The sequence below is a fragment of the Poecilia reticulata genome, chromosome 15 (genome assembly GCF_904066995.2).
Source record: "Poecilia reticulata chromosome 15, P_reticulata-male-v2, whole genome shotgun sequence".
Lineage (NCBI taxonomy): Eukaryota > Metazoa > Chordata > Actinopteri > Cyprinodontiformes > Poeciliidae > Poecilia > Poecilia reticulata.
The window spans coordinates 18,217,543-18,232,386 of NC_088844.1; the positions used below are offsets into that span (position 1 = coordinate 18,217,543).

At 36.0% G+C, this 14,844-nt stretch overlaps 2 protein-coding genes across 4 annotated transcripts in view; both read left to right on the top strand.

Annotated features, from left to right (window-relative positions):
- Positions 1–27: 27 nt before the first annotated feature.
- npy4r (neuropeptide Y receptor Y4) lies at positions 28–5,557 on the top strand. Its single transcript, XM_008429776.3, has 2 exons — positions 28–404; positions 3,778–5,557. Exon 2 carries the CDS (start codon positions 3,833–3,835, stop codon positions 5,168–5,170), a length of 1,338 nt encoding a protein of 445 aa, XP_008427998.2. The 5' UTR covers positions 28–404; positions 3,778–3,832; the 3' UTR covers positions 5,171–5,557.
- Positions 5,558–10,983: 5,426 nt separating this feature from the next.
- The window catches only part of mcph1 (microcephalin 1), a 34,588-nt gene continuing 30,727 nt past the window's right edge, over positions 10,984–14,844 (top strand). The window contains exons 1-7 of one of the 3 annotated variants that reach the window (XM_008429778.3): positions 10,984–11,066; positions 12,062–12,114; positions 12,200–12,291; positions 13,052–13,170; positions 13,273–13,357; positions 14,453–14,564; positions 14,645–14,776. In XM_008429778.3, coding sequence (XP_008428000.3) covers positions 12,084–12,114; positions 12,200–12,291; positions 13,052–13,170; positions 13,273–13,357; positions 14,453–14,564; positions 14,645–14,776 — 571 coding nt within the window. In that variant the 5' untranslated portion in view covers positions 10,984–11,066; positions 12,062–12,083. Of the gene's footprint in view, positions 11,122–12,037; positions 12,115–12,199; positions 12,292–13,051; positions 13,171–13,272; positions 13,358–14,452; positions 14,565–14,644; positions 14,777–14,844 lie in introns of all 3 variants that reach the window. The other 2 variants (XM_008429779.3, XM_081616653.1) reach the window with 2 other exon arrangements.

A 14,844-nucleotide genomic window follows, 5' to 3' on the forward strand; every position in this document is an offset into this window, starting at 1 on the left:
CTTGATGCTGTTTCATGATTGTATTACGGAGTTATGCAGTTTACGCTCAGCTTATAGCAAATAAAACAGCAGTACCTGTCTTACTTTGTCTTGTCATAACTGAAAATCAACTGGTAATAAAGGTGCACCTTCCAGCTGTGAGTCGTCTTTACTGATGTAGTTCATTGATCCCACCACTATGTGACAGCAGAGATCGACTCTCGGCGGGTCTCTGGCACCCAAACGGATCCAACAGCCCAATTATAGCTGTTCTTCCCTCGCTGCTGTTTCTGACTGAAACGCTCTGGCTATTATGATATTCAGCTCCTTCTTTAACTCTCCTCCCTGTGGACTCACACCTGTTCAGAGCATCATCTCCTGTGTTCAAGGCATCACAGAAACTCTTCATTCAGCCTCCGCCACACGTGAGTGACTTATGTCTTCCAGACAATAATGATGTAATGAATTCAGTGGCAGTGATTCTAAATATTTAGTCACTTATATTGCATGCAATGTGGTTTATGTCTTGTCATCAGTTTTTTTGCTTCTTAAGTATTTGTGTTCATAAATATTTTCTGAATGATACAGTTACACAATAGTATTTGATTGTTGTTGTTTTGTAAGAAGTGTGTGCAGTTTTAGCAGCTAAAATGAAGAAAAGAAAAAGACAAAAAAAAAAAAACCTGGGAAAAAGATAAGCCTTTTTAACAGCGCTGTGTGGAAAGGTGAAGATAACAAATCTCATTACAGTGGACATGTATTTCGAGGACTCACCTACAATCCGTGACACCCCAAGCAGAGAACAATAGGAGTCAGGTCATTATTACAGACTGAGAAAACCAAACGGATTCCAGCTGCCTTTACTCTGAGCCTCCACACACAGAGGATGAAAAATAAGAAAATTGGTCCCGAATAGCATGCATGTGGACAGTCTCATTGGGCATATCTACAATGGATTCACGGAAGCAATTTGGAGAAAAAGAGATGTAAGCGGCACAGCTTTTAAGAATTAAGATTAAATGTTTTCTGAATAAGCAGTTTAATTACACTAAAGCTTTTTTGTTTCAAACGCATCAAGTGTCCATATGATTTTCATTCTCAGGCACATTCATTTGTTCTGTGACTCCACATTTAATTTCCCCAAAGGCTTAGCATCAAAGGTTTTTACACATCATAATATTATTACAATGAATTTTCTCAATGAATATTAATCACAACATCATCAAAGATCAATTGTTTCCGATAAATAGAATATGAAATTGTAACACATTCAATAAAATGTATTTTCTAAATAAAAAAAGGGAGGGAAATATGCTCTTAGACTGAAAAAGGAAAACCCTCTGTATTCTGCAAAATGCTGCTGCCTATGTATAAAGAAAGACCCAAGGTGAACATAAATTATGGTCGGCCATTTGTACATTACTACTTTGGCTATTTTCTGAGCAATGAAGGACACTGATGAGGGAGAAAAGAAGAGTACAATGGAGCAAATGAAGCCAGGCAGGTCATGATGTTCCCTCAACCTACAGCTTCAGCTCAAGGATGGGACCAAGAATAACAACACCTACAAGCTGAATGTCCAGTCTGTGGTGTTGGATCAGTGCAACATGAAATGGTTAATAGCAATGGGTATTTTATTCCTGATTCTGAATTAAACTCGGCTGGTCGTGGCAATACAACTGCTTTGCCACCCCGTAAGAAAAGATGATCAGTGCTGTGCCACACTGCCCACAGCTCAGTCCACACGGTGACAGGGTAGGTTAGTAAGGAAGCAGTGTGAAGTGACTGATAGCTAAGTGCGTGTGCTGCTAATAGAAAGTGACAGTTTCATTTTGTTTATGATGTTGGCTTTCACAGCACATGTCCAAGGTTTGAGGGGAGACGGCTTGAGTCCATTTTTAGGATTCTGACAATGTCACGCCCTTTCACTTTGACGTACCACATCAGTCATTGTGCTAAAGAGAAAAAGACAAATATGCACTGCAGGGTACGCGCAATAATTTTAGAGTCACAAAGCTGTTGTCTTTATCTTGAAATGTGTGTGGATTTTTGGGCAATGAATGGAGAGGCCTTTGCGTGAACAAATAAACAATGAAAATGGGGTCGGTTGCTACTCTTAGTCAAACAATAAGGTGTGGAAAAAAATATATGTATATTTTGGTTTTGGTATCTATAGGATTTCTTATTAGGATTTGTTTAGGATTTTTCCCACAACAAAGTGTATTTTACAGTATGAATATATAAATATGAAAGTATTTTTTTTAATAGCTGGAACATAAAAAACTGTCACAATGACCAAGTGATTCCTTGTTTCCTCAGATTAAACTGACCTCAAACTTCCTACAGAAAATGACTTCTGGCAATTTTAGGTCCTTGCTTAAATTATTCAAAGAAACAGCTTGAGCATATTCAAAAATATTCTTGCTAGTTTCAGCTCAGTGATTAGTTTTATGTGTTTTAAAAAATAGTTTATGACTAGTAAAGATGGTTAGAAGTACCCATCTAAATTCTAGCATCTGGATATGCTTTGATCTTACTCTCATATCAACACATGTGAGTAATTTAAGATTAGACAATTGCTGATACTAGTTCCCAGTTTAGGACTTCAATAAAGCTAATGAATATTAATGTTATGTACATGGTTAAAAACTCAGTAGCTTCAAAGTGCAGTATTATATCTTGCTGCGTTTAATCAGTAAACATGGCCTATATTTATTTATTTAATTTTGGCTGAAATGGCTCTCCATAATACGTATTGTGCACATGTCCAACTTAACTCTGACCAACCATATTAAGTCTCTGCAGTTTTTCTGATGTTAACAAATATTTTGTCTAAAGTGGAGTTTCTACAGATCAGTCTTGTGTTTCTAAATTTTTCCATCTCGCACATTCAGCTAGTCAGCTGGTAGGCTACCACTAGCAGTTTTCTCGACTAGTTTTCTCTCTGTTTCTGTTTGTAATTCAGCTTGTAACATATTTTTACATGGTTGCAGTTAATCACAAAGTGACAAAACCTCCTTAAAGTTATCATGCTTCCTAGACTTTGCTTAAAATCTATTAACTGTTGTTTTTAGCTAAACTCTGAAAATCTCTCTCCTGCTCTATGTGAGTCGTCCACATAGAGCAGGCCCCATGACGCAGACAGACAGCAGTAACACAGTCTCTTCATTTATAGTTAAAAAATCATGTGTGCACTAAATATGTAGTTTTGCAAACCTTGCACACAAAATAGGCTATTTTAAAAATTTGCAGTGCCAAACTGACCACACAGGAGACTATTTTAGCCAGATTCTATGATATAGTTTACTTTGAAAAAGGCCTTGTTCAGGTCCTTGCTGTTTGAGATTGGTTCAGTATTACAAATTAATACGCTGTATTTTTGACGGAAGAATCCACTGCATGTGTTTTTCACGTTTTGCTCAATTAATTCACTGCTAAGGCACCCTCAGCCTGACTTAATGACAAATTAGTCAAATTTTGTGGCAATCAATTCAACCGATGTTTATAAAACATGTGAGCCTTTAGAAGATGCATCATGAGGCACAATAAATGCATTGCTGTCAAACATTAATGTCCATCATTAGTCATTTCAGAAGTGATTTGATGATGCTCATCAGCTTTTCTCTAAATAAAAACTTCAGTATAAGACCTCTCTCTTGCAATTGTTAATAGGCATGGTTTAGTATTAATACAGTTCTACCAAATATTGTCATTGATTTCTACATGAACTGATCATTTGACCTTTAAAATCTATTGCAACTAAAAGGGTTTTTTATCTGTTTTTCCTCCCTGTCTCAGATGTATGTTTCCAAAAGACTGAAATGGATGGTTAGGTCCAGAGAGATTTGGTGACATGTCCGTCAGTGCCAACACAAGCCTGTCTTCTTTACCTACATCACCTCTGCTCTTCAATGGTTCTACCTCTTCACATTCTCTGTTTTGGGAGAAAGAAAGTGCCAATCATGAGTCTGTGCAGGAATGGCCAGGGAACAAAACCCAGCTCATGTCAGACCTCTCTGTTCTTGAGCAGGAAGAGCAGTGCCATATGTCTCCTGTCCTCACAGCATGCCTTGTGGTGTGGTACAGTGTTACAATGGTGCTGGGGTTGGTGGGGAACATCGGCCTCATTTGCATCATCACCCATCGCAGAGAGAAAGTCAATGTCACCAGCATTTTCATCTGCAATCTGTCATTCTCTGACATTTTAGTGTGCATGTTCTGCCTCCCCTTCACTGTCATTTATACGCTCATGGACCACTGGGTGTTTGGGTCGCTGTTGTGCCGTCTGGTGCCGTTCATCCAGTGCGTGTCTGTGACGGTGTCAGTGCTGTCTTTAGTCTTCATTGCTCTAGAAAGACATCAACTCATCATTAACCCATCTGGATGGAAACCAAGCATTCCCCAGGCCTACATGGCTGTCATTTTCATCTGGATTCTTGCCAGCTTCACATCCACACCCTTTTTAGCCTTTCAACTGCTCACAAATGAGCCATACACCAATGTAGTCCTGCCACTTCATCCCCAACTGTATCCTCCTGTTTATCTCAATGCATCTCCAACTCAGCTCGTCTCCGCTAATTACAAAAACTCATCCGTGCCTTTAAATCTCTATCGCTCTCTCTTCTCTTATGTCCCCACCTCTCCTCATATGGAAGCCTGTGTGGAGCACTGGCCATCTCACGAACAAAGGGTGGCTTACACCACATGGCTTCTGCTGTTTCAATACTGCGGTCCACTCCTGTTGGTGCTGCTCTGCTATGTCAGAGTTTTTGTTCGCCTTCGCCACCGCAAAGACATGTTGGACCGTGCCAGGACCCCAGAAAACCAGCGCATGACCAACAGCCGGCGGATCAACATCATGCTGGTCGCGCTCATAACAGCCTTCGCCCTTTGCTGGCTTCCGCTCACCATCTTCAACGTGCTGTCGGACTGGAACCTGGAAGCTCTGCCTGTCTGCCATCACAACCTCCTGTTTTCCCTCTGCCACCTGCTGGCCATGTCCTCCACCTGCATCAATCCCATCATTTATGGCTTCCTCAACTCCAACTTTCGTCAGGAAGTGCGGGAGGTGCTGCTCCACTGCCGCTGTTTCCCACAAGAAGAGGAGTTTGAGCGTTTTCCCATGTCCACAGTAAACATGGAAATGTCTCGCACCTCTGTGCCTCTACAGTGCAGAAGTAATTCAGTCTGACTTAAGAAAAGTCACGCTTCTGTAATAGGACGTAGTCAGAAAAACGGTTCAGTTTTCGGACTTTGATTTTCTTTGTTTTATCAGTGGTTTAAAGTAAAGTGTATACTACAGTGTTGTTTTTTCTTGTTCTGTGCATCCCTATAATTAAATAAGAAATGTTAATAGTAGCATTGGTTTTAAGATATTAAAGGTAATGTATTAGCTAAAAGTTGCTGTAAAAAAGTCATTGTGTCAGACTAACTACGGTATTTGTTTTCAAGTGGACTATTGTGATAAAGTTGTATTTTTTGTATTTATGACAGTTGTAAAAGTGAACATTTTACAGTGAAGAATAAATTAGGCTTGTTTTGTGATTTTTGTGACAAATAAAGATAACATATTGCTTTACGCTATTGCTAAGACTGCTTTTGATGACCTTGGTTGTTTATTGACTGTGTTTATATTTTGCTTTATGTGTTATTAAAATTACTATGTAGCTTTTGCTCAAAAGGGTGTGAGCAATACATTTGCACCAGCTTAGATTGGCACGGTTGTACTGTTTACCAAACGGCAAAAAAATTAAGAATTCACATTATAATGATTGAAATAACATTTCCAAATCCACTAAAGTGTCTTGATCGGTTTATTACTTTTTACGTTTTCTTATACTGTTTTTAGACTAAAGTTACCTTGTTTTAGCTTGGTTAGCAATACCAAAATTATTTCTACTTACTAAAAGCCTGAGCGATGACAATGAAATTTTTATGAAGTTTCTTTAAATTTGGAGTTTTACATTGCTGTAGTTTATGGTAAATTGCCATTTGAACTGTGCGATGTTGGCCAAACATTCTGGGTATCATCCTTCAATGCTACATGATTGATGACATCAAGACATCAACCAACTTCCTGGTTGATGTCTTCATATATTGCGTCAATATTTCCACGTGACGTTCTTTACTCATGATGCTCCTATTTTACTAAATTCACCAGTGTTTTTTGCAGCACAACACTCCAACAACATGATGCTGCTTGCAAACTTCCCTCTTTTCCCTCTATATCTAATAATGCTTATTATTCGCAAATGCTTCAGTTCATTAGACCACAGGGCATATCACCACAAATTAAGGTCTTTGTCTCTGATTGCATTCACAATCTGTAATCTGGCTTTTCATCTTGTCTTGGGGTAATTTTTTTCTATCTTGTTTTGTAGTCTTTCAGCCCATGTCACTTGTTTCTTTTACCAGCCCCTGCCAATATCTTCACAAGGTTTTAGTTTTGTTCTGAGGTTAATATGCACATTTCCCACCAAAACGTTCCCAGTGTCAGTTTACGCTTGTGTGTAATTATCTGAACAGATAAATGCAGCACCTATGCATCTGAAAATTGTACCACAGGCAAACTTGTGGAGGTCAACAATTTTCTTTCTGATTTCTTCCCTGATTGAATTGTAATTTGCTCCCCCATGATGACACAAGGAGGAAATTTGTTTGATGTGTGCCTGAAAATGCATCCACAGGTGTGCCTTTGTTTAACTTGTTGTAAATTATTCTATCAGAAGCTTACAAAGCAATGCCATTATCATCCAAGCTTTTCCAAATTGTTTTTAATTAAGGAGTGATTGCGCCAAATCAAGAACTCGATTGAGTCAGGTGGATTTCCCAAGATAGAATATGTTTATACCAGTTTGATTAATAAACTGAACTTAACTGCGTTGTTTGAAAACTAGGGTACAGATGGAATCTGCGAAATTGACTTCAAATCTGTTTGTACGTTTAGACTGAAATGATTATCTTGTAAAGTGCCTTGCCTTGTTGTGAATTGGTGCTACATAAATAAACTGAATCAAATTTAAATAATAGTAGTCTTTGCATAGACAAGAATTTGAAGAAAGTTTAAAAATAAATCTCAAACAACTTTCTCTCACTTTATTCTGGCTTTAACTAATTCTGGTAACCCTGACTGATAAAAAACAAAAAAAAGTTTTAGTTCAATATAATATCAGATAGATATGTGTCATTTAATTCAAAATCTTGGTTCATTTGTAAATACTTCAATATGTTTTAAAATATCAACTAAAATCGCTTTTCTGTACTAGTTACTGTTGCATTAAATATTGGTGGTGGCACACCTTAAGTTTTATTTATTATTTCAACGTGTGTCTGTTGTAGATCTGACTGTTCTTTTCGTTAGTACTGGTTAAGCACTTTCTAATGGACTTTGAATACTTTGTATATTTTTATTAATCAATTTTAGCAATTCATATATCAAAATTATCACCTTTCTGTGCTATTTTGTGCTTCTTGTTATGTTTTCTTTTCAACAATTTCTGGTTTTGTACTAATTTCTGCTTATGCTAATTTCTGCTATTTTCCTATCTTTCACTTTTCAACTATTTAATGTTTTATACTGATTTCTGCTTTTGGTAATCTATACTATTTGTTTTTGCTATGTGTCACTATTGTACTTTTTCAAATATTTTAGAAATGTGGCGATTTCTTCAAGTTGCCATCCTCTTATGCAATAGCTGTTGATTGCGGTAAACCTATATTGTCACATTTAAGCTTTCATTTGAATAGATGTGTGTGTGTTTGTGGGGTTGTGCGTGTGTGTGTGTGTGTGTGTGTGTGTGTGTGTGTGTGTGTGTGTGTGTGTGTGTGTGTGTGTGTGTGTGTGTGTGTGTGTGTGTGTGTGTGTGTGCGTGCGTGTGTGCGTGTTTGTGCGTGGATGGATGGATAGATGACTCGTTGGGAAGATAGATAGATAGATAGATAGATAGATAGATAGATAGATAGATAGATAGATAGATAGATAGATAGATAGATAGATAGATAGATAGATAGATAGATAGATAGATAGATAGATAGATAGATAGATAGATAGATAGATAGATAGATAGATAGATAGATAGATAGATAGATAGATAGATAGATAGATAGATAGATAGATAGATAGATAGATAGATAGATAGATAGATAGATAGATAGATAGATAGATAAAATCCTACAAAGGTTAGCTCCAGCACCAGGGTCTTTCTTCTGTGATTAACAGTTAGCTTCCTTAATGTGATTTCTGCTGCTAAATTTAATTTCTGCTTGTGTTTCTGATTTCTTTATGCTCCTTCCACTTTCTAGCATTTTTTGTGCTTTCTTTCCTACTTCTTATGCTCTGTTCAGATCTTTTTTTTTCTTTTTTTTTTTACTAATTTCTGTTTCTTCTCATTTATATTTTTTACTTTTCGCCTCTTTCAATTATTTCAGGTTTTATATCATCCATCCATCCATCCATTTTCTTGCACCCTTGTCCCTTAGTGGGGTCGGGAGGGTTGGTTTTATATCATTATTTTATATTATATTACTACACTCCTTGACAAAGTGTTCAACTCTCTGCATGTTTTGTTATATATGTGATATTTGCTCTAAAAACTAGACAAAATACACTAATGCATGAAGCGTAAATTGTACATTGAACATAGACATTATTATAAACTTAAAGATGGTTTGGATTTAGCTGGAGATGGGCACAAGCAACCCTCCTGACCCCACTAAGGGAAAAGGGTGTAAGAAAATGGATGGATGAATTGTAACCTGAGGATTTCCTCAGCTATGCACCACGTATCTGAGAAGAGACATGGAGGAAATTAGGAGATGAAAACTGCACACACCTGCTCCTTCATTTAGCAATCAGTAGTCCTATAAATTTGAACCTCAATGACAGGGCAGCAGACTCCTTTCACAGACTCTTTCCAAATATTAAATATATATTTAGTCATGTGGAAACCAATTTTGATATGGGCAAAAAGAAAAAAAATTAATTGCTCTTGGGTACCCCTGATGACCATGGTCGGTAATGTTACCCTGTGATTTGAGCTGCTGTTCAATGCATATTCAAACCTCAAAAAAGCACCGGTTTAAGAAAAGCAAGCAAACCAATGTCGCAAAAGAGAACTTATTCTTCAGGGAGAGAGAAAAAGAGGAAGAATAGAAAAAAGCTAAGATAAAGGTATGCTTGCATGTCTCTTGGTGGAAGAGACAAGAAAATAAGCTAAGAGAAAATTAGCTTGATAGCAACCTAGAACGGTGCCGTTCAAAAGCTAAACATTTATGCCAGCATCCTTGAAACTGGATTTGAGTTGATTCTCGAGGTTGGCCCTGTATATTTCTGAGTTGTTTTTTTTTTTTTTTGGCTTCATAATGCTTGATAACAAAAAGTAAAACTTCTCAATGGATTGACATTGTCTAGTAAAATGTTTTTACTTCAGGCTACAATAGAATGAACTTTTAATGCTTTTTGACAAACAAAACGATGCCGTTCAGACATACGTCACAGTAGAGAAATAATTTATGCATTAAAACGTAGCGACGTGTGTCTACTTTATGGAACTATTGCTATCATTACTATAGGTCTTACTGTTTTCTGTCAAACTCTACTGGAGGACAGTCATGTGACACCTTCTCCTTTCGTTCAATGTGTTTTTCTCTTGTGTTCTATTTGTATCTGTGTGTTTGCATTCTGCTTGTCAACCTTTCTGTATATGTCTCTACTTCTACTGGTTTTACTGTCTGCGAAGGTCTTCTGTAAACTAATCAATTTTAGCAATTCAAGTATCAAAATGTTCTGCTTCTTTTGCTCCTTTATGCTATTTGTTTTGTTATGTTTCACTTCTTCAAATATTTCTGATTTTGAACTAATTTCTGCTTCTGCTAATTTATGCTTTTTGCTATGTTTTACTTTTTCAACTCTTTTAACTCTATTAACAATAAAACTTTACACCTCTGTTGTTACAGGTCTTACTGTTTTCTGTCAAACCTTCTCCTATTCCTTCAATGTATTTCTCTGCTGTGCTCTGTTTCTGTCTGTGTGTCAGCATTCTGCTTATCTACCTTTCTGTGTATGCCTTCTGCTTTACTGGTTTTACTGTCTACAAAGGTTGTTTGCAAACCTTAATTAATTTTACCAATTCATATATCAAAATATTCAGATTTTTGCACTATTTTTTGCTTTTTACTATAATTTCTTTTCAACTCTTTCAGGTTTGTACTAATTTCTGCTCTTCTAATTTATGCTTTTTGCATAGTTTTACTTAGCTTTTTCAAATATTTCAGGATTTACACTTATTTTAGCTTTTGCTAATCTATACTATATCTTTTGTTGTATGTTGCTGTTGCACTTTTTCAAATATTTCTGTTGAGTTATACTATATATCTTTTGATATGTTACTATTGTACTTTTTAAAATATTTAAGGTTTTATACAAATATTTTCTACCTTTCTGTATATAACGGAGAGACGGGCGGACGGACAGACACTTCTTATTCTTTGTTCTGCATGTTTCTTGCATTTCTCCATCAATCATTCTGCAAATATGCTTCTTCTGCTCCTTTATGTTATTTGTTTTGATATGTTTCACTTTGTAAAATTTTGTTTTTTTTTACTAATTTCTGCTTCTGCTAATTTATGCTTTTTGCTATGTTTCATTGTTCAACTTTTTCAAATATTTCTGCTTTTGTACTAATTTCCACTTTGTGTGCTAATTATCATATTTATTAAGCTCTGTTTCACTTTTGACTTTTTCAAATAATTCAGGTGAGAACAAAGAATAAGCAGAAACACAAACTTCTGCTTCTTCTGCTATACCTTTGCTAAATTTCATTAAGATTTCTACAATGTATGACTGTAGCTTTCTTCTGCTTTTTTCTACTTATTATTTGTTCTCATGTTTCTCTCATTTCTCCATCAATCATTCTGCAAATATGCATTCTCATGGCTGTTTCGCTAGGAACAGCAATTTCTCCAGTTCAACAAGTGGTTCTGTATAAAAAAAACAAACCTGTCTCCAGCTGAACGGAAATGACGTATGTCACGTATCAGCCAATCATGCCCGTCCATCCCAGAATGCGTTGCAACTCAAACTGCACGCGGTATGTATATTCGCTGGCTGAAGTTAGTAACATTTAAACTTCGCTGACATATTAAGTAAGTACCAGACAGTCATTAAAACATACGTTGTAATGCTTACTGCGACATTATATTTCTCCTAACAATCAAAATATGAGTGACATGGGTAATATTATATAACGGAAGTATGACGTTTCGGGGTTCACACCAAAACAGTGCTAACGGAAGCAAATTGTTAGCTTGCCAACTTAGCAGAAAATTGGTCAGGAATATTAAATAAGTCATACCTTCACGGATTAATGCGTAGTTACTGTTGTTAATTTGCTTTTGGTTATTTTCTAGGGCAATGCATGAAGCAATTCCTAGTTAAGTATTATATCAGCAAAAGAACGTGTGTTGTAATCTTCAAGTGTGGTGAAATCTTCAAGTTGTTCTTTTGTTAGCCTAAACTAGTTTGACCGCAATATATAGTATCTGAGATATTTTAGTGAAGTTGAGAGAGAAGACGAATGCTCGACATAAAACTGCTTTACTTCCGGACATGACTTTTGAACCCAAATAGGACATGCTACCGTCATTATCTTTTACGTAGGAACGCAACAGTTTATGGCATTAATCTTTGAAATACAGCACAGATGAGATTTTAAATTTGATATGTTGTTAATGTAACACATTTAGATGTGGGCCAGAGAGTAAATAAAACATCAGGACACTCAAAAAGAACTGATTTGTGCAATTTAGTTATACAAAAACAGTAACTGCAATGTGGTATGCATGTTTTTGTTTTGCCTGCTTTTACTTCCTCCTCTATGAGAGAAATTTACTGATTTATTTATTTTTATTTAGATATTTGCAGAAAATGTTAACTGGACATTCTTTAAAAAACATAATTCATTGAGCTGTGGTAGTTTTTGCCAAAGGTGACTTATTGAAAAACATAACAGAAAATAAAATGATACATGTTCCAAACCATTTAACTTTTTATTCCACACAGCTTTTTTTTCTCCCTGCTTTTCAGTAACTGAAGACTAAAGTCTGTGATGACCTCAACCAAATCCTCAGTCCTTAAAGGTATCATCTTTTTTATTGCAGTGGATTTAGAGTGATTTCTGCTGCTTGCAGTTGAAATGTATAATTATGCCCAATGTCTTTTCAGATGTTGTTGCCTATGTTGATGTGTGGTCTTCGGATAAAAGAGCAAACTATTCAAAACCTTTCATCCAGCAGCTGGAGGAAATGGGTGCTCGGGTAAGACAACACTTTTTATGTTGCTGTGTTTTCAGATTGTATATACAGTTTAACACAATTATCTGCACACATTGTATGAAAGTAAGCATAACCATTTTTTTCCTCACTGTCTGACATCAAATCAAACTATACTTTTATCTGTTTTAGGTTAGAGAGGATGACCAAAAGAATTTAAATTACTAAATGTCAGAATAATCATCACATTTTTTACACTATTTATTATTATTATTATTTTATTTATTTATTTTTATTCTAAATTCTGAGGTTTGCATAAATTTTGTTAGCATTTGATGTGATTGCCTTATCAACTATATGTGCCAGATGTTTTGACTATCCTCCCACTATAGTTTTCAGATTTTTAACCCATTTCTTCTAACTGAACTAATGCAAGTCTTTGATTTACTGGCAACCTTGATTGTGCATGGCTTGTAAGATCAGCCAACAGATCACTGTATGGCCTAGAGATGACTGCCACTCCAAAACATTCACATTGTTCACCATAAACCACTTTCAGATAATCTACCAGTATACTTAGGGTTATTGTCCATTTATTATTCTCATTGTTTTTGCATTTAGTAAACAATGCTCTTTTTTTATTATTATCCTAACTGAACTAAAGCAGAAAGTTTATTCAGATTTTTCTTTTTTTGTCAGACAGACACTGAGAAATTTGTATATGTTTTTTACACCCTGTATGTAACTATCTAGTTTCAGCTGTTTGACTGCAATAACCCAGTCTACTTTAACCTTTCCTTTAAAGGTATCAAAAGGATTTAATAAACAAGTCACACATGTTGTATTCAGCTATGGACATCAAGCTACATGGAAGAAAGCTAAGAAACGGGACGTCCAGCTTGTGTCTGTTCTCTGGGTTGGAAGGTGAGAAGACTTACTTTGTTGAAGCAGTGTTGCTAAGTCATGAGAGTGCCCTAAAAGTTTAGACGATATGTTCTCAACCCTTTCTATTTTTGCTGTGTCCAGGTGTTACGATGATGGTGTGCGTGCGGATGAAAGTTTATTTCCAGCTTTAAATGATGAAAAAAACCCTGTGATGAAAAACAGGCAGGTGAGTAGATTCAGATTTAATGGTTTCTAAAATTGAATATGGAAAAGTAAAAAAATATAAAAAAAATGTTGGAATAGAAACATTATCCAAAGAAGTATAGTAAATTTCTCACTTCTTATAAAATACCCACTGCTTAAATCAGGGGTGCCCAAACTTTTTGAGAGCAAGATCTACTTTTTCTCTCACCCGCCGCCTGAGATCTACCTCATGACACAAAGACATAAAAATAGCAAATTAACCTCTATTGACTTATTTTATATGCGAATATACATCAGTTATAGCAGAAATAATAAAGTGACAGAAAACCTAATCCAGTTTCTTCCTCAGTGAGATTCTGACACTGGGAGCAAGTTACTGGTTTCTCAGTCAGAAGCTGGTTGCAAACCTGACGCCAGCAGGTGTCAGTCAGTCATGGTAGATCTGAAATTTGGTTTGATGACCTCAATATGCTAAACTACAGACTGATAGGAGGAACCAAAGAGCCCAGTAAAGGTAAAGGCAAATCTTCTGAAGTCAGGATATAATTAATTTAATTTCACATAATTACCGCGGTAGAATTTGTTAAAACTTAATGAAATATATTTGTCCTATTGGATGTTTGTTGTGACCTATGCTCACAAATGAACAAGGTAATTAGTCCAAGTTTGTCGTTTATTGAACGTTCAGAAACTACAGCAGGCGTCCTGGCGGCGTTCAGTTTGTCACCTGCCGAGATCGACTCAAAGCCTTTCCGCGATCGACCGGTCGATCGCGATCGACTTATTGGGCACCCCTGGTTTAAATGATCATGCCTAAATCATGACAGGTATTGAGTGAGTGAATGAAAGCTTTTCAAAAGAAATTTTGTTTATTACCTTAAATTTTCACCTAAGACTCATTAGTTTTCAACAATAAAGAAGTATCTTTGAAGTGATTTTTGGTTTTATTAATTCATAGCATTTCCTTATATTTTGTGATATATTTATGCAAAGGTGTACAGGTTAAAGGGTTTTCACACAGTTAAAATTTTGTCAACAAAGTAAGAGGCATAAGGTGTTTGAAGTTTGCCTTAATTGCTTTTTATTAAAACTTGTTTGTTTTTTGTGATTCTTGTAGCATCGCTGCATGCTGCCAAAACATTCTCCTGAAAGGACGATTGAAAATGATTGGCGTTTGAAGAAGAAATTTGAAAAACTGGTGAAAGAACTGCCTTCGTTAGAACCTCAGGGTAAAAATGCTGGATTTTTTTTTTTTTATTATTATTTTACGGCACAGAATGTGATCGTCTTGACTTATTTTTATTTGTAGTTGTGGATACGTCACCAATCATTATCGATCAAGAAAATGGAATAATTTACAGCCCGGCATTAAAAAGATCTGATTACATGGCACAGCGCTTGAAAGATATGAAAGAAAAACGGGAAAACATTTCACCCACAGGTAAACGGAAACTGAAAACTTAAATCTAGTGAAACTGATAAATACCTGATACACCTGTTCTTGCTATT